Source organism: Zeugodacus cucurbitae, chromosome 5, assembly GCF_028554725.1.
Source record: "Zeugodacus cucurbitae isolate PBARC_wt_2022May chromosome 5, idZeuCucr1.2, whole genome shotgun sequence".
In the NCBI taxonomy this organism is placed as follows: domain Eukaryota; kingdom Metazoa; phylum Arthropoda; class Insecta; order Diptera; family Tephritidae; genus Zeugodacus; species Zeugodacus cucurbitae.
Window position 1 is genome coordinate 52,990,334 of NC_071670.1, and position 19,528 is coordinate 53,009,861.

The 19,528-nt window shown below is 32.7% G+C and overlaps 4 protein-coding genes across 7 annotated transcripts in view; all 4 read right to left on the reverse strand.

Moving 5' to 3' along the window:
- Positions 1–9,740, reverse strand: part of LOC105210548 (AMP deaminase 2) — a 39,839-nt gene extending 30,099 nt beyond the window's left edge. For 2 of the 4 annotated variants that reach the window (XM_029039217.2, XM_011181573.3), the window contains exon 1: positions 2,546–2,731. Coding sequence is in view for 2 of the 4 variants with exons in the window: in XM_011181575.3 (XP_011179877.2) it covers positions 9,215–9,329 (115 nt within the window). In the remaining 2 variants the exon portion in view is untranslated. Of the gene's footprint in view, positions 1–2,545; positions 2,732–9,214; positions 9,480–9,581 lie in introns of those variants that run through there. The other 2 variants (XM_011181575.3, XM_029039218.2) reach the window with 2 other exon arrangements.
- A 1,309-nt stretch (positions 9,741–11,049) lies between these two features.
- LOC105210547 (transmembrane channel-like protein 1) lies at positions 11,050–14,885 on the reverse strand. Its single transcript, XM_011181572.3, has 10 exons — positions 13,853–14,885; positions 13,562–13,785; positions 13,054–13,501; positions 12,842–12,993; positions 12,475–12,769; positions 12,312–12,418; positions 12,117–12,237; positions 11,944–12,053; positions 11,586–11,876; positions 11,050–11,520 (listed from the first exon to the last, which is right to left on the reverse strand). Exons 1-10 carry the CDS (start codon positions 14,231–14,233, stop codon positions 11,076–11,078), a joined length of 2,574 nt encoding a protein of 857 aa, XP_011179874.1. The 5' UTR covers positions 14,234–14,885; the 3' UTR covers positions 11,050–11,075.
- Positions 14,886–15,127: 242 nt separating this feature from the next.
- LOC105210546 (succinate dehydrogenase assembly factor 4, mitochondrial-like) lies at positions 15,128–16,137 on the reverse strand. Its single transcript, XM_011181571.3, has 2 exons — positions 15,973–16,137; positions 15,128–15,895 (listed from the first exon to the last, which is right to left on the reverse strand). The coding sequence occupies exon 2, from the start codon at positions 15,593–15,595 to the stop codon at positions 15,230–15,232; it is 366 nt and encodes a 121-aa protein (XP_011179873.1). The 5' UTR covers positions 15,596–15,895; positions 15,973–16,137; the 3' UTR covers positions 15,128–15,229.
- Positions 16,138–18,315: 2,178 nt separating this feature from the next.
- LOC105210545 (succinate dehydrogenase assembly factor 4, mitochondrial-like) lies at positions 18,316–19,065 on the reverse strand. Its single transcript, XM_011181570.3, has one exon. It carries the CDS (start codon positions 18,854–18,856, stop codon positions 18,503–18,505), a length of 354 nt encoding a protein of 117 aa, XP_011179872.1. The 5' UTR covers positions 18,857–19,065; the 3' UTR covers positions 18,316–18,502.
- Between the last annotated feature and the right edge of the window lie 463 nt (positions 19,066–19,528).

Below are 19,528 nucleotides of genomic sequence, written 5' to 3' on the forward strand. Positions count from 1 at the left end.
ATTAAAGGTTAACAAAAAGTGTTTTATCTACTCTGTAATTCTTAAGTTAACACAACATACACCAAGTTCAACAACTAAGTAAATATCCAATAAAGATCAGTGTCTAGTTCATGCCGATTTACAATTATTTTTTGCAAAAACACAATGAACTCGACAAAAAATGTGTAGGTGGTCGTAAAGGAAAACAAATGACTCATATCATCAATGAATATAGACTTTCATTCATATATAATTTCACAACCTTCTACAAATCTGAATGCATTAATTGTTAAATTGGTGCATTGACCTGTTTATTACAATCACAATAAAGGTTTAAAATTCTCATTACAATGTCAATGCCCTTATTTATTTTCTACAACTTAATCCCTTCCGTCAACGGAAGACGAGTGTTTCTTTTTTCTCTGACAGTTATAAGTAATACTAGAAAATTAAATGCGTTCCAAAACCTGTGTTGTGTTTATGTTGTTTTTTAATACTCTCCCTTAAACGACATTTTTATAGTTAGGGAAAATATGGGATATAGCATAGTATTTATTATCACCTTTTTCTGACCATAGGTTCTAACCGTTCAAAGTTTCAAGTGATTATTCGAAGATTAACTTATATACGTGTAAACATATATCTCTCAATAAGATGTCTCAGAATACCTGGCCTATGGAGAGATCACCAAACTATTCGCAACGAACTGCTTTTCAGATAACTCCTATAATATAATAAAACATAATTTCTTTCAGAGATACTTCTTTGGATTCAAGTATTTCTATCATTTCTATAAGCTCAATTAGTGCTGGGAACCATATAAATATAAAATCTTGAAATCAAAAAATATTAAAATGTCAAAAAATTCCAAGATTCAACTAACACACAATTTAATTCCCGCATTCATGTCTCTTCTGAAACTATAATTATCGTTATTATTATTTGCATGCCTACAGCTGACGCCTACGATGCCACGCAACCCCATCACCTCACAAATATTGCCCACTACCCATCCACAAGTGCAACCACAAATATTTTGATTAAAAAGCAACGAAAAGTATAATATCTCTCCATTGCTATTCATCACTCGCACTGTAAGTAAACACATTGCAAAAAGATAAATGAAGGAAAATTATAGAAGAGAAAAGTAAATAAATAAGAGCATGTCATTTATAAGCGCACAATAAAGGCGTACCGAGCATGAAAATTTGCAAACGATAATGACGTGCAACGCTCTGACTTTGGCAACAGCACAAATGACGCAGTGGGCGCGCCAACGATGGCGACAGCAGCGTTGCGGTCTATAATATTTGGTGCATGGAGTGTACTGAGTGGAAGTATAAATATGTTTCACAAAGGGGTTTTCAATTGGCACTCGATGTTGGCGACCGAAAGCTGATGAACGATGGCGGCCCAAACTTATGGCAAATTGCCATTGCCAGACTGGTCAATTTAAACAGAGCCTGGAACCATAGGATGATAGTGGAGCCTTTGGCATTCGAGTAAACTGTCAGTGAATTTGACAGTTATGTATTTGTTGATGACGAAATGCTTAGAAATTTCGACAGCTAAGTCTCTTTGTCTTCTTGAAGTGCATTTGACAGATACTCATTAGTTCGTGACGTCATGAACGACAAGAGAGGAATGCTTTGTTTACAACTACTATGAAGATTTGACAGTTCGCTTTGTTTATGACGTTGTACGTCACGAAGAATCGTTCATCCAACTCAGTTGACGATAATAACATTGAGTTGTCAATATCCCTAGTATACTAGACTCGAAATTATTTGGGGCATGTTTTGTGCCGATACAACAACTACAAAGTCTTTGCTATAAACGACAAATGCAAGCAATCTTTACAACAAATTAGAGTAAATTTCTCCATGTGTAACCTACGAAGATAGAGTGGATATTAGAATAGGGGAAACTCAAACGACATAATAAATCTAGATACTTAGAAAATAGTTGGTTAATTGAACTTTGAAAATCCATGAAGGTGGTCACAATTCATATAAATATTTTATCGATCCTATTGTAACACCCTTTACTAAATTTTATAAACATTCCACAAGTCAAGTGCCTCTGTCAATATGTCCCTCAAAACGAAAATAAGTTTCTATCGTCAATTAGACCGCTCCATAACATTAATTTCACTTTTCTTTGGTCAACGATATTTATCGATATTTCAATGATCGACCATTTTAGTTATCGAGATCTTTCGTCACAGAATACAATTTCGTCAGCGATGCAATGTTTTGTATAATCTCCCTAAATGTCAAAACAAAACAACAGAGCACACACAACACAATGCAACACTGCACCACACAACGCGAGCACTAGCAATAGCAACAACAATATTTATATTTCTTCATTGCAATGACAATTCTGTCAGCGATTTATCATCATTGCGTTGCATAACAACAAATTTTCTTCACTGCGTTTTTACTCAGCTGCCCATAGGCGGCACCATCACTGTTTATCAACGAGAACACTTCCGAGATTTATTTATGCGATTTACACATTTTCCCACACAACAAATAGAATTTCATTTCATTTCATTAATTACAATGCACAATGTGCGACGTAGTCACATCTAGATTGAGGAGTTGAACCGTTGAGCACTTGGCACTTGGCTGATGGCCGGTTGGGCGGTTGGCACTTGGCTTCTTCTTTGGTTTATTGCAATCGCACTGCAATCGCCGTTTGTCAGTTGACAAAGGAAATTTAGTTTTCCGCTTGAAAATCCACGATAAACTGAACCGATTTGCTTAGCACACTCACCAAAGGCAAGGCGAAATGACGCCGTCGAGCGATCGAAACAAAAGATTTCTAGGCGTGAGTGTGGCGGAGCTACTACAATGGTACATAAATGATGGGATAATATTAAACAAATGAAAGTGCACATACAACCACACATTCACACAAAGATATGTGCATACATTTGAACCAAAGCAGCGAAGGAAATACATACATATATAGAACCAGCGAGTTGCACGGTGTAGGGGGTCTGCGAGCGCTACGACGACAACGAAAACGCTAACAATTGCTAAGGCAACAAGAGCAACAAAATCGCTAATAAATACAAGTGTAAACAATGTGGAATACATATTTTGATGCATTAGTGTGTTGCAAGGCGCTACATTCGACATTCCATGCTGAAGAACTGCGAGGTGTTCTTTGTTGGATAGGTGAAGAACTTTGGAGCTGTCTGAACAGTTTTGTTGTGTTCTTTTAAGGATTATATGATATTTGGCTGTTGGAAACCGATGTTTTTTCGATAAAATTATCGATAGGTATGTAACTTTTGTAAACTCCAACAAGGGAGTTCCCTGGCCAGAAGGCTTACTAAAAATTTATTTCAATTTTAATTTAGTCCTCAAAAAAGACCGCAGCCTACTCAATAACTCGTACACAATAACTATTAAAATCGATAGTTATCGATAACCAAACCGCTTATACTAATATTTCTAACTTTTAGAAGATAAATAATGTTTTTTAAAGAATCGGCAGATATATAAGTACCCTCTACAGATAATATATAATTGTTTTTAATTAATTGAATATATAATTAAAAAATATTTTCCATTATTATGACTTAAAGAAGCCAGATTTTTTGCATATTTTATAAGGTTTAAGGCAATAGTCTGCTTTACAAGCTTCAAAAAATCGATTTTTTTGTTTTGTTTTAAATCTTTTCCAAAACTATCCAAGAATATGTCTTTAAAATTCCAGAGGCCAATTCGACATATTTTCGAAGCTAGAGCAGTTTTAGTAGACGAGCATCGAGCAGGTGCGAATGCTCAGGCAGACCTTTAAAGCGCGTTTCTCGAGTTTTCATTTTCACAAGTGTTAGAAAACGGTGCCGGCGATAGCAAAAAGAATATATGTCCGATCGAAAAAAAACAAAGTGATCTAGCTTCAGTATTAAGTTATCTTCTATTTGAAGTTGAGTTGGACAAAAGTATTATTGAAACTACTTGTTTTGCAACTTAAAGTCAATTTTTTTTTTCTTAGAAAAGTGAATTTTTTTTTCAAACTCCGAAAAAATTTGGAATTTTATAACTTCTTTGGTATTTTTTAGTTCATAAAGAAAATAAACTTATAAAAATTAAAAAAAAAAATTGGTTCGACTGTTTCAGATGCATCGCACGACCTCCATCACCGGCACCGATTTACAAGTGCAGACTCCAGGCGCTCCAGAAAAATACTTACAACTTTGAAAAAATTCAATATTTTTTAATAATATATATTGTTTTAAAGCCTTAAATATAGTACACTATCGTCTTAAAATTCGGTACCGCAATCATTTCGTTCCCTTAAAAAAAATTGCTAAAAAACGTTTTTTTTCGGCTTCTAAAGCAGACTACTGCCTTAAAATAAAAAAAAAACTATATCATAGCGCAATATTCGAGTCCCATTCGATACCACCGACCACCTTTCATGTAGCGAAACTATAAAACAATAATTCGATTTATAAACAAAAGTAATACTCATATGATGGAAAATGTATTTACAGGTGCTTTTATATAAATATTACAAATATACAGACACGGCTCACACCTACTTGCTAATAGCCTCCTATATGTATACGTTGAAAGTTATTATCTAAAATTATTGTGAAATAAACGTAATATATCCACACATATACCTATAAGTCTGTATGTGTACATTTCGCGGTATTTAGACACATGGTCTTAATTAATAAGTAATTGAGGCGATGAGAATTATAGTGGCAGGTCAAGATGGTTGCCGGCAATTATAATTTATAAGTCGATAAACGATAAGTTTCTAAACGATAATAGTCCAGTTAGCTGGGGCAAATTTTGCTGAAGTAAACTATATTCAAAACAATCTCTCCAGAAAATAATAACACAATTTTAAATACAATTTAGATAATGGAAAATATAATAAACAAATAAGGAATGGCTAAGCTCGGGCAATATTTTATACTCTCGCAATTTTCAATGCTCAAAGGTTTGGAAAAAATTTGGGGGTAGAGTAATTTCTGAACCGATTTCAATCACTAATCTACTTTATATTCAAGATTATCCGTTCATTTAATTTAACTTAAGATATCTAACATAGTAATCCATATCAACGGTAAAAAATACCTCCCAAATATTACATACCTATAGAAATAATGACCCGACTTTATCCATTTTTGGCACAGAGGCTTATTATTAGAAGAAAACTATTTCCTGAGATTTTCCGATATTTTTGGAAAAACACTATCCATAGGGACTGTGGACCTCACGGTATCTGGGGCATTAAAAAGTTATATTATAGTACGATTTCGATGTTCAATTTTTAAATGAGATATGTCACACCTTCAATACTATGCAATGCTTTATTCCGATATCTTCATTGGTCCGCAAAATTGTGGTTTTTGGGAAATAGACGTGGTTTTTAACAGATTTCGTCCATTTTCATATTTTATAAAATATTTAGACCGATATCTCGAGAATAAAGGAGTGAATCGGATTTTTTTACTAGATATTCTGATATCTGTAAGAAGATAGTAGAACTATTACTACATTATCACTGAATTGTTACATTGAAATCAGCACGATACAAATAATTATGTTTTAAAAAGGTTATAATGATACCAGGGATTTTAATGTGGATCTCTCTTCGATCTATCCGCAATGTACATTCAACTTAGATGATGCAAGTTAATAAAAAGTTGTGAATACAACAAATCAATGTGGTCATCAATCAACTAGGGAATCAGTACCGAGCCATAAGTATTTCGTATTAATAATAACAAAGTTAATCTTTTGTTGTCATTTTCAATTGAGCCAATTCAATTATTGAGCACCTATATACCAAACAATATCCGTAAGAGTGGACATATGTATGTATATACGTAATGCATTTCTGCCACAATCAATTAGAGTTGTTATTAAATTAATAGGTGAATGCACAAGCGTATGGGTTGTGATTTGAAATATTTTAAAATGAATTTGTTTACACAGTGTTTTATAATAATTACATATGAAAGGTGGCATTTAGTTTTACATATATGCATACATACATGTAGTGAACAATGAAAACCGGAAAGTGTTTTCGGATTACAGTACTTCCGTGAAGTGAGTTTCGAGTCGAGAGAATGGCAGATAATATGCTTTGAATAACTGTTTTCAGAACTATTTACAAAACTTATACATATTATCTTCTTAAAGAAGAAAGAAAAAATGTAAATGCAAAGAAAGTGAAGATATTTGGGTATTGCAGGTAACAAATCTTACATTAAATTTTAATAGAAATAAATTTAAAACTATATATAATTTTTTGTATTAATTATTTTCAATGAATTTTCAACGAAAAATATTAACTTTTCAAAAAAATATGAATTTAAACCCTCAATTTTGGAGTGTTCCTGTTTCGATGTTCCAGTTAGGGTTAATAAATTACTGTCGCACTTATTGAGAACAAAGTGATAAGATTATAAAACCTGATTAGATTAATAATCGTGCTATTTTAATCGCTATGAGGAAGAGAGGAAATCGACGTAATTAAAAAGTTTCTAATCAGTATTCCTAGCACAAAAAATTGACTGAAAGCATTATTTAATTAAGACTTTGATTGAAATGGAAGAAAAATAAATGCATTATCGACTGGGCGATTAAAATTTAGAAACAAAAAATAAACTTAAAAATGCATATAAAATATATATGTACCTAACCTAATCCCACTTGATAAGGTAATACAAAAAATATTATTCTTAGAACGAAATGGATGTCATATGAAAGCGTCAGTAATCGCTGAATCACTTAAATTTTGAAAGAAAAGCAATTGCAAACGATGAAATATTTATGCGAAATATTTACTATGACTAATGCAAGTGAAATACGAATAATATTGCGGCTGCAATGCACTCAGAGACACATAACGGTTAAGTTAAGTGCCAAAAATGTGGAGGTAGGCACAATTATGTATATGTATTGCACAAGTAGTAGAATAAAATAATTTTAAGTTGAGTATATAATTATGCGGATACTAACCGCAATTACTTAGCAAAGCAATATTGATTTAAACAAAAGATGTTTGGCATATCATTGACGAAATGTTTGATGAATGTGTATGAAAAAGAATCAATAAATACTTGATTACGTCGTTTATATTACAATGTATATTTTCATATTTTTGATAATAAATTCATATCTAACAACAGCTTATCGCCTTGATACGGAAAATATTTTATATGCACTACATGTCTATAAATATGTATGTCCCCACTAAAAGTATGACATTTTTTGCTGATAAATCGTTACACTCAACATTTTAATAAGCTCTTCGGCATATAAATTGTATATATAAGTGAACAAACAATGGATGAAAGAATATCAGATCAATTAAACGTTGATTATGATGGACAATAAACACTAAAAGGCTTCTAAAAAATTTGAACAATTTTTCATTATTAAATAAGATATCTTGAATTAAGTAAAGGTTAATTTTATGGTTATTTTTATTATTTATTTAAGATTTTCCTAGGCGGATAAGCGGGATAGATATCAAAACAGTTAATAAAGTAAAAACATACGAGATGTGTTAAAAAAATTATTGAAATTTTCGATAGTAATCTTTGGTCTCTATTAATTTTTGGAAAAGAAAAAATTTAAAATTGCCGTTATTTTTTGAACATTCGGTATATGACAATACAATGTTATATGTTGACATATCGCTAATATTAACCAATTGGAAACCATTAGTGAGAAATACTGTTGAAAGTATAAAGTAAGTACTAAATAAAACAGTCGTTCGGGCTCCAATCTCTGTTCATACATTAAATACCATAAAACTTGCAAACTAATGAGGCCTTTTATTTATTTTCCTATTATAATGAGATAAGCGGTGCCAGTAGAGATTCCACACACAAAAAGAAAATAAACAAACATTCACAAATCTAATTCGATTCGAATTCCATATCTAATTGGGTATGTTACACTATTTAAGTTCCGTTCCCTATATTTTTTAAACTGTTGATCTTAAAAATTCGGCTGAAGTTGCATAACTCAAAGTTCTCCCGAACTCGAACTCTTGAATTGGCAATAGAAGTCAAATTCCATACAAATTACCTTCCGTAATTCGGAAGTCTCTCTAACTCGAAGTTGTTTTGTGGATTATGGTGATTCGAGTTAGGGAAGTTCAACCGTATTATTTCAAAAATTATTATTTTCCATCCAGTAATAAATCAAATTACTAAATTTTTTTCGACCATTTGTTTATTATAAGTGTCAGAAATTCTGCTTATCTGAAGGCATTTCAAAATCTTACTAGGCTTCACTAGATATTAATAGATTAAGTTTTTATTTATCTTAACAAAAAAAAAACTAAATTGTGCATAAATAATAAACAAGTACATACATATTTATATGTATACAGCTTGCAAATTGAAAAACACGTTTGAAAATATTACGGCAAACTTGCTGATTTAGAAGGCTGTCAGAAGTAAACATTTGTTGCATATGTCAAACAAAAAAACGATTGTCAGAAAGGAATTTTTCCATGCGACTTAACTTGTTTATTTGCATTTATTGCAAAAATGTACAGAAATTACATTTTTCTAATGAATTAAGATGAATCAGAGACAAAAATTACAAGAGTACTACTCTTCTAAATTAAATATTTATGTATGCACTATCATAATGCCCTATAAATAACATTTACATTAAATTTTTTATACTTTGTATATCCACTGACATAATTGCACTAAATATATAATAGAATAACAACAGAACAATCTTGGCAAATATTTGTTTATTTTCTTTTAGTGGCTCCACTTTCAATTTAATCTGACAGCGTGCCGCTCCTCAAAAAACAAACACAATGACCTCAACCAAGCCGACAGCAGAACACACAACCGATGCTTGCTTATATACATATGTATATACAAATATTACATAGCTATAACAAACATAGCGTCAGCAGCCAAGCTTTTTGGAAAAACTGCGTCATACAAAAAATCAACTATTCAGCCATTACAGGCAGACGTCTTGACTGCCACCTCAACCTACTTACAAAAATATTTTGCAAACTAAGTACTTATGTATTTCCGACACGTTTTTTCACAGATAGTTGTAGGTATGCTGCTTTTCAATTGCCGGTTTCTTTTTTGCTATTTTATGTCTACTTTTCAGCAATATGTGGTTTAAAACACCAACTCTACATTAGTATAGCTATTTGCTGACAACATTAAATAAATACTTTTGTAAATTAAAATATGACTTACCCGATTTGGTTTTCAAGTCGTGTCCATTGTTCAAATCAAATTCCATTTCCATGTCCGTATCAAAACCAAAGCTGCGATACCCTTTGGCACTCAAGGCATCCGCATAGTTCTGCATTTTTTCTTCAGCTGCCGTTGACTCCAGTTTTCACCTATTAAGCACTGCAGCACTATATATGTATGTGTGTATGTATATTTCGCAATATGCAAAATTTTCTAATCAGATATTTGAAAATATTTACACTTTAATGAATGTTTTATTTAATACACACACTATTTCGCAATTCACTTTGCAATTAAAACCAAAAAACATTCACAATTTCAAGTTTGCGATTTTTGCACTTAAGCGAATTTACGCTTCGTCTTTTACCTGTGATTCGCGATTGCAATTTTATGCTGGAATTTTAAGCGTATAGTTGTATGGTTTGCTACTTGGCTTTTAGCCAAATTTTACACAAATGCTATTGGTATTTAAAAAATATATTTATTTCAAATTTTATGTTATAAAAATGTGTGCATAGAAATTCACTATTTTTTTGTAATAATTTAATTGTTGTTGCTGCTTTAAAAAGCACTACGTAAACAAAAACTTTCCGCTTCTCTTCTACGTTGTGTGTGAACAATTTCACGGCGTCTTTGAAAATGCACCAATAAATGTAAGTGAAGAGCATAACAGAAACAAAAACAAATTTGAGCCGACCATTTGCCAACCCTGTATTTGGCATACAACACTGTTGTGAGTGCTGCCAATAAGAAAATTAACATTCTTATTTGAATGTTGACGAAAATTAGTTCGGATTTGCGAAATTTTAAATAAAAATTGTAAAAATATGTTTAATAAAAAATAAAAACTAATTTAGTGCAAAATAAATAATATAATATTATAAATAATAAAAAATTATATACAATAAAACCTATTTAAATGAAATATTTTAATAATGTGTAAAAAAAATAAAAATAAAAATACTTTATAAAAAATAATTTTGTTGCAAAAAAGCTGTTATACCATAAAAGTATGTACTCAGAATATGCAATATACATATAACAAATACACTATATAAAGTGCTGATGTGGGTACTGAAAAAAAAAATTTCTATAAAAAATATATATAATTCGATCCAATAGCTATGTATACCTCTCGAGTAGGGTTTTAAGATCATTCTGATACACAAGGCTTTCGCAAACCGTTCTCCAACTTTGGTTATTTAATAAAAGTGTTAATAATCATATTAAATAAATGCTTTAATATAACTCTAACCTCACTATTTACTTCTCAAAATAAAATAATCAATATAATTTGTATATAAAACTAGACTTTTAATATTTAATTAAAAATATATAAGTATACAAGTTTGTACATTTAAAATATAATATCTATATATAGGTATATTTAGGCTTTCAGTATATTTTACTATTAATACTTTTATTTTTCCGACGACAATCAGTCCCGAACAAAGTGCGTAAAAACACTTTAGATTCGTAATAATTCGAGATTATATGGTCTGCAATGAAGCACATTATCTCCAAAATTATACAAGTTCTTTGTAACTTTTGTTAAATGCTAATTTAACAAATTAATAAATCTATGTATATGTGTATAAATAGAAATAAGAATAAAATTATGCTAATAATAAAATAAAATATTTAAAATAAAATCAGACAATTGAATATTTGTTCGGTACAAATCAATAAGTAACCATAAAGTATATGTATGTATATATAATGGAGTAATATATGAACTTAAGTAACTAGTATAGTCAGACGAACGTTAGTTCTGAAGACAGGCCGGTTTCTTTTTTATGCGCACAAGCGCTGTATGCACCCAAAATATATGTATGTTGTCACAACAACAAAATCTAGCACACTAAACATCACGACTGCGTAATATAAAACCATCACTGCGATTTGAAGTGACTTCGTTTTGTACATGAATTTCAGCTGGTGGCATTTGAGCAGCACGCTGACGTCTTCTTTCAAGTGATTTTACATCCGACAGCGACCAATCACGATTCTTATTTTTCGAAACACTCATAATGCGATTTAATAAAAACTCCTTATCTTTCGCCTCCAGATAGATCATTTCTTTGAGCAACTTAACCATAAGACGACGCGCCCGAGATTTGGCACGCAAATAGTAAACGAGTGTACTTAGTGTGACTAACATAATACCCACAGCAGCTGGACGGACAAGTAGGGTGAGTATGCGCCAAAGCGTCTGGTTTTCACGTAACTTCAACACACCATCTATAAATATTTGAAACATATAACCGGAATCACGAAACGGACCACACTGTGCACTCATTGGCAGTCTAAAAGTCGGTAGTGAGGGAGATAATGATAATATGTTTGCATAAAAACGTAATCATGTACGTACTGTGTCATTATGTAACCTAGCGTCAGTATAACCCCAAGCACTGATACAAAAGTGAAGACTAGATAAAGCGTTTGCGTTTGCGCCGAACGCCAGATGTGACAGGAGGGTTTACACAGATGCAGCAATAACGCCTTGTTAATATAGAACTTTAGGAACAATTTACAAACAATAATTGCGACAAGCAATGGTGAGAAAAGCAAGCCTAGCCAGAGTAAAGTTTGATTATAAACGAGACCCAAACTTTTTTGTGAAATATCAAAATCGGGACGACCGAGCCAAGGCCAGTAGAGACTGCAATTTTCGATAAAATAAAGGAAACAAATCTTATTTGTGTCATATTAGAATGGAGAGCACTTACCTTGACAAAAGCGCGCGTGTGACACAACAGAAAGGTATTATAATTAAACAGATGAAGGAATCTGTGATAATGAAACGGTACAATTCTTGTCCTATATGAGTCTCCCAACACTGCAATTATTAAGAAACATAAATAAATAATTTATATCAAGATTAAGAATTTAACAAACCCACCTGACTATATGATTTTGTTAACAGAAAGTACACCAACACGCTTATAATCACAGCCTCCAATAAAAAATTACGCAATAATGCTATATGTAGTGTACGACGCGGTGAACGATAATCTTCCATGCTACAGAGAAAAAATAAATACATAAACTTATATAAAGAAGCCATATCAAACATATAGTACACAAATCGTCTTACCGCGAAATCCACGATAATACAGATTGCATAAGCAACATTGTGAGATTTAGTATACCAGCAGTTGAAAGAGTTCGCCAGCCAGACACGTCATCAGTCGAGTCAAGTTCCTGGAAATGCATATACGCACAATAAATTACAAGTCTTTTGACTTCGCATAACTTACTTTCAACAAAATCCACACGCCCACACCGGCACCGCCTATTATGGTAGCAACTAGCACATGCGCAATGGCGCGCGAACAAAGGATCCAAATTTGCCACCAAACGGTAGGCTTACGCTTGGGCACAGCCCTCTCATTAAGCACGGCTTTGAATTCAGAAAAAATCGCAACGTGTTTCAATTCGGCCGCTTTCCGGCTCGAAATGCCAAAGTCCCAAGCGCAGAAGGCTTTAGCCACCAGTATGGCTCTGCCACCGCCTGCGGCTTGAATGAAGCTAATGCGATAAACGCGCGCCATTCTAAGGAAGGAATATTGATAATATAGAAATTATAAAAAAAAACATTTGCACACAATTCACTGCAATACGCACTTGGTGGAAATCACAATGAAAATAAATAAGTACAACACGAGCATTGTCATAAAGTATGCACGCGGTAGGCTATATTGACTAAGTGCCGGGTGTAGACGAAATGTTGCATTACTATAGCCGCTGTAAAAGATTAATGAATTCTGCAGATAACCCTAAAATGAAATGAATGCAGTTAATAAGCGTATAAATATAATTAAATGCTCATGACTTACCTCTCCAGTAAACAGATGTATGAATAGTTCACCAGCAGTCTCAGTAGCATTTCTCGCATATTTATCAGCTAATACTGTTTCATTGAGATTCATATCGTTTGCTATCGCATTGTAGAGTAATTGTGGAAATATGACAAAGCTGACAATGCAGAGCAACACGAATAGATTTAGTAACAAGAGCCAACGTAGAAATTTGAAATATGAACTGACATTGCAGCCGAAATGTCCTTCGATAGTCTTAATCTCATCGTACCATATTTCCAAAGAATGGCTTATAACACCAATGAGTTTCCAACTTCTTAAGAGAAAACTTACGAAAGCATTTGTCAATTTATGACACCAGCTGCAACGCGTCTCCTCGATTGCATGTTGTTCAATGCTAATGGCTAATTTTCGTTTAAGTAGACGCTTAATGGCAAGTGGTTGTGGTAAGGCACGGAGGGTTTCACTAAATTAATAAATTTGAGTAAATAAAGATATACAAAATTTCACTCAAATTTCAACATACAGTCTATGCTCATGACTGAGCGCTGTGTCTTGCATGAGTCCATCGTGCTGTTCGATTTCCTGTGCCAGCAATTCAACTTCATTTTTAACATTAACACGACTATTTGCTTTCTGCTTTTCATCAACTAGCAAGTACCTAGGCGAGGGTATTTTATAGGCAGTTTTCTCTCGTAGGCCGTGTTTATTACGATCAAAACGCGTTAAAGTCTGTGACCAACGTCGTACCTACAGTGTAAAAGAATAAAATATTATAAACTACAAACGTATTTGCTATATATTCTATACTGCTAACCATATTCGTAGGTGTCGCTCCACGATTGAAACTACTAGCCAACGCTGCCAATGGTGAGGTAGCGCGCCGAAATTGAAGTGTGCCAAAATTACTAATCAACTCTATGGATTCATCGCCACATTGCTCATCAGTACCAGTACCATCGCGACTGCCGCCACAATCGCTTTGCTTACTTTTAGCATCATTTTCGCACGTAGCGCTTGCAATAATCCCGAAATGCTCATTTTTACCACTTGTAGTAAGCAAATTTTGGCTGCCTGCTAGTTGCGTAAATAGTTCGCTGTGCGATGACGTCGTCGATGTAGTAATCACTTCAATTCGATCTAAATCTTCAGCATCCTCGGATACAAATATCCGATTTTCCTGGCCATACACCGACATGCCGTTCAATTATTATTATGGCAGATAAAACATGATTTAAGACAAAACTCAAACACAAATTATATGCGAAATTAAATTAAACAAATTTAACAAAATAAACTCAATGAAAAGCAAGAAACTAATGTCAATTCTGAAATGCGGAAGAAATCTGTGTGTAAAGAAATGTGTAAAATCAGCTGTTATCGTGGGAGGCAAGAAATATGCAAACTAACTGCTTTTATTTTGATTATAGCTATTCGTAAACAGTTGAGCTGCCATTTGGTCTGTGAATTATTTAATACCCCAGGGTCTGTAGGAATAGTGATATTGTTAACTTAATTTTAATTTATTTTTATTATGCTCGATATAATAAAAAATTATAGGTTAGAATTATGATTATGATTTGTCCCGAACGGCCTATAAAAGATATTGCCTATCGAACTAGTCGGTAGAAATTGAATAAGAAACATGTTTGAAAATGTACAGAAGTCGTCCCTGGTACAATATTAAAAAACAATCGTTGGCAGATATATATATATTATACGTTCTCTGTCGTTGGGTTCATCAACCCATAGTAAAGAGAGTTGTTAAAAATAGATATTAATATTTTAGTATAGCAAGTTGGTTGGTTAGGATAAGAACCCGCAAATAATTTTGAGGAAGTGTGCCGGTTTCACAATAGTTAACCTCATAAAAATGCGATTCCGATCCAGAAACTTCAACGTGGAAACAGATGCTGACCAGTATTCCATGTTGGTTAGTTATCAGCGAAGATATGATCAAAGTAATAAATAAAGTTTAACATGTAACTTATTATCTTAAATTTGGAGGTGGCAGTACATGGACACATTCATTATTTTAAAGTTGATATTATTTAATTAGTGGTTCTCTATGTGTATATAAGCTTTCCAGTAGTTTAAAATTTTAGAACAATATTTAATAGTAATAATGATAGTGATTCGTGACAATTAGTAACAATAATATCTAACACCAAGTTTATATCCATTAGTCTCTTATTTAAAAATCTGTAACACGTCCTTTACGCTCCCAATCACCGTAACGTGTTGGCTCTGGTCCAGCAGGGCCACCAATTTCTCCAGTATGTGGGTTGGTTGCATTAGGCCATGGTTTCAAAGGTTCCTTTTCTTGGAATGGATGTTGTGAGAATTCATCTAGTTTTCCAATCGGTGTCTTGGCACGTAATTTCTTTTCAAATTCCACTACGCGTGCACTCTTTTCTTTCGGCTGCTTGGAGTCAGCGCAAACACACGCTGTTGTGGATAATGAAGCCGCATTGCTTTGTAAAACGTTTGCAGACGCTTGTTTTAATGTCGTGTGACACAAACGACAAGTTTGTTTGGTAATATTCAATAAATTACTCATTATTATATTTATTTTAATGGAAATGCGTTTGATTTAAAAAGAAATTGATTTCACAATTCAAATTGTATAATTTAAAAAGCTAGTTGTCAGCTGTTTTTATTAACTTTTGACTTTTCTCTTTCGTATGACATTTCGACATTTTGGTGAATATCGTGGTGAAAATACTTTTTGTTTACTTTTTCTATTTTCGATTTTATAAATTCACCATAAGCTTTTAGCGGCCGGTTTTTGCGCAGAGAGAGAATACACAAGAGAGAGGGTGGCTCTTTTGCGTACTTATTTTGTATTTATTTCTTTGTTCTGGCGTTCATTAAAGGGTCATGGAAATATAAATTTACAAATAAATATATATGTATGTGTAAAATAAACAACTCAACTGATAATACGTCCTTTAATGCACGTAGTCCGCCACTCTCGCTGAGAAAATAGAACGTATTATACACTAACATTGGACTTTGGGGGTCCATTTGTGTATTTGAATACGTACATACGTTTGTGTGTGTGTAGCTGTATGTAAATACTACATAAATTTTGGATTAGTCAAAATTTTGAAATTTGTTTTTCTGCAAACTTGCTTTGAATTTTTGTCATTCTTGTCTCTTAATTTATTTGTTATTTATTTTCTTTGTAAATATTTACTTGTTTTGATATTTCTGGTTTTTAGATCAATAATAAGCTTACACACAATTCGAATGAACACGTGAACAGAGAATGCAACAACAAAGCGGACATGCACAAATACATACATATGCATTTTGTCTTTGAACACGATACTCCAGGATTTATTTGTTATTTTTATTTAAATTGGATTTTCAATTTACATAGAAAACAAATAAGTGTTTTGAAAGTCAAGTTTTAATGGACTCTGACCACTTCAGTCTTATTGTCGTTAATATTTTTTTAAATATACATATTAACAAATAATAACTGCGCATGTGATTTAGTAAAAAAATAATTATTATAATTTATACTAGAAACAAGTTTTTCTATATTGTAGCTGTAAATATATTCAAAAAAGGATTTTTTATTTTAGTCATAGATTACATAAGTTTTTTTTTTAAATTTCAAGTAGAAGTTTATTGTTTACTATACATTTAGGTATTTTGCGATAAACAATATATTGTTACTTTTAGATGTTAGTTCAGGTACTCAGAGGCAAATCATCTAGTAATAATATAAAGTGGTTTTTTCAGAGTGTATCTGAGGGTGCAGTCACAAGGGGGTAGAAAGCAGAATCATGTCGGTACCAGAGCGTTTACCAATACATTCACATTTATATTTTGGTTTATAATGGACGAACAATGAAACTTTTTGGCCGTTATTTTCGTTTAAAAATTAATAAAATATATAAACAGAGTTACTGAAAACCTCAGATACGAGGCGGTTTGAGGTCTATTGTGTATTGATAATAATAAACTTCGTGGTTAGACTTTGAGTTCTTATAGTAAAGCGGCTTTATCTCTTCAAAGGTTAAAAATCTCTATACTTTTTTCGTAAGTCTTGATGTTTGGAAAAAATAAGAAAAAATAAAAATAAATAATTAGGTAATATTGATCAGGTTAGATTTTTTTATGAAATACACTATAACAATTGGAAAAAATTGTTATTAAAACCTAGTTAATTGACTTAACTTCGCGAATTTTTATAGTCGTGGTTCTCTTGAAGTCTCTGATTGGTAATATTGGACTTTGGTTTTGACTTCATAATTAAATATCTCTTTCCAAACGACCTTCTATGTAGATAAGGTTATAAATTTATTTAAGTCTAAGGATCAGACTGGCATTAATAAATGGGAAACAGAAGCTTTTGCTTAATTTTAACTTAATTTTTTTGAAATTATCGGAAAATTTTGCATCCAATGCAACATTTTTTTATTCGATTAACCGATTTCACCATTAATATCAAACCACAAGCTAATAGAGAAACACACGATTTCCGAAAAGAGCTTCGAAGAATTTTGGTTCCATTATTTAGCGTAGTGTAATTTGAAAATAATAATGGTATTATAAATATTGATTTTTCTAGAAATTTATAAACATTTGAGATATATTGCTCAGTACATGGAATCTCATCGTTGCGGGTAATTTTCTTATCAAAGCAAGTGCATAACAAGTAATAAATTAGTTTTAAAACGCCGACGGCCCGGGACGCATGTAATTAATTTCAATTAAGAATAGATCTATACAATAACGGCATAAATTCAACGGTTTTTTTGTAGAAATTATTTTATACAATTACTGACCTTTCTCGTCAAAAATATTAGAGGGGTCTAAATAAAAAAAAAAAATAAATTAAATTAAAAAAAGAAAACGAAAACATTAAAATAAAAAAATATTAAAAAATAAATAAAAAAAAATTTTTAAAAAAAATATTTTTTTTTTATTTTAATTTAAACATTAAAATTTTTATATTTTTTAAATCAGAAATTTCTGTTAACTCTGAGAATTTTTGTTCTCTCTGCTTCCAGGAATAAAAGCTAGCGGTAATTGTTCCAATTGGAATTTACCGCAGTACAATAGAAACTGTACGTCGGTAATACAGTGCTTACCAAATTTGGACAACTACTCATCAAGAAAAAATAAACTAAAAAACAAAAAAAAAAATAAACAGAGAAACCAGAAACCACAAGTAACGCTACTTGAGGAAGAGAGCCATAAAATAAACACTTCCGCTAAAAAAACAATTGCCAGTAAATTAGACAACAAATTTTTGTTTTCAAATTTTTTACATAAAATATTTTGGTCATTTATTAAAATCTAAATTAACACACTTATTCAGTCTAGGCTTTTGCTTACTAACTAAATATTGCTTCAACACAATATGCACGTAAATAATGTAGGTAGTTGGATTTTTGTTTTTTTATCTTACAAATGCTTAAATGCTAAATTGAAAATAGTATTCTTTGGGCTAGAAGTCGGAGACGCGACCTTTGCGCTCCCAATCGCCATAGCGTGTCGGTTCGGGACCAGCTGGACCGCCAATTTCACCAGTGTATGGATTCACGCTGTTGGGCCATGGCTTCCATGGATCCTCTTGTGGCACTGGGCGTCCGGTGATTTTCTTCAACGAGACTTTTGAAAGAATTTTCTTTGAGAATACCATAGCAGGGCTTTCCGGTTTATAAGCGGCATTTGTCTGATTGCATGTGCACGATGTGGAGAAGGCGGCTGGCGCGGCTGTCTTCCAAGGATTTGGAAAAAAGTTGATTTGCTTGCCCGCTGTTTGGCACAAGCGGCAAGTCTGCTTCACAATTTGACTCATGGTTGTGTATAGTCTTTTTTGCTTTTCGGTCTATTTCACAGATTTTCTCAATTAGAATTTAGAACTTTAATTTTCTATTTTTTGAAATTCTTTCACTTTGTGACCGTTAAAATTGTTTGATTTTTGCTTTCACTTTTGAATTTTGCTCGCAAGCTTTCGGCTTGTTGCTATTAGTTGCTTGATTGCTGAACGAATGTTGCTCCATGGAGGCGTGCATTGGCTTTTATACACACTCTCTCCGAAAACAAAGCGTTCAACGAAACCTTGAATGGGCTACGTACTCAATGTGTGAGCGCGCAATTCACGAGGAGAGCACGCGAGGCGCTCGGCGTATAACTTTGCAACATGTGTTTGGCGTTTGGCATGCGGAGCGCCGTTGGATTCACGTACGCTATAGCCGAGTGAGTCACACGACCGCTGTGCGATGGTGGTGTTTGATGGACTTTTCTGCATACGTATGAAGACTCTTCCATATCGCATGTATGTTTGTGTGTGACCACAAGCATTTCGCCAGCTGAGCCATCAGCATTTCGGCGGCAATTGTATGTACAATATCTTATTGAAAACTGATCGGCAGCGTTGTTACGTCCTTAAATGCACGTACGCCGCCAAACGTAGTACATATGTACGGATATAAATCATTATATACTTCCACACATACATACATATGTA

Bases quoted from the DNA above. Each gene is read 5' to 3' on its own strand.
- LOC105210547 (XM_011181572.3), bottom strand. From the start codon at position 14,233: ATGTCGGTGTATGGCCAGGAAAATCGGATATTTGTATCCGAGGATGCT. The intron at 12,770-12,841 runs GTGCGTATTGCA...TTCCTTCCTTAG, and splicing joins TTCATTGTGATTTCCACCAA to AATGGCGCGCGTTTATCGCA. The intron at 11,521-11,585 runs GTACGTACATGA...ACCGACTTTTAG, and splicing joins CTAGGTTACATAATGACACA to ACTGCCAATGAGTGCACAGT.
- LOC105210546 (XM_011181571.3), bottom strand. From the start codon at position 15,595: ATGAGTAATTTATTGAATATTACCAAACAAACTTGTCGTTTGTGTCAC.
- LOC105210545 (XM_011181570.3), bottom strand. From the start codon at position 18,856: ATGAGTCAAATTGTGAAGCAGACTTGCCGCTTGTGCCAAACAGCGGGC.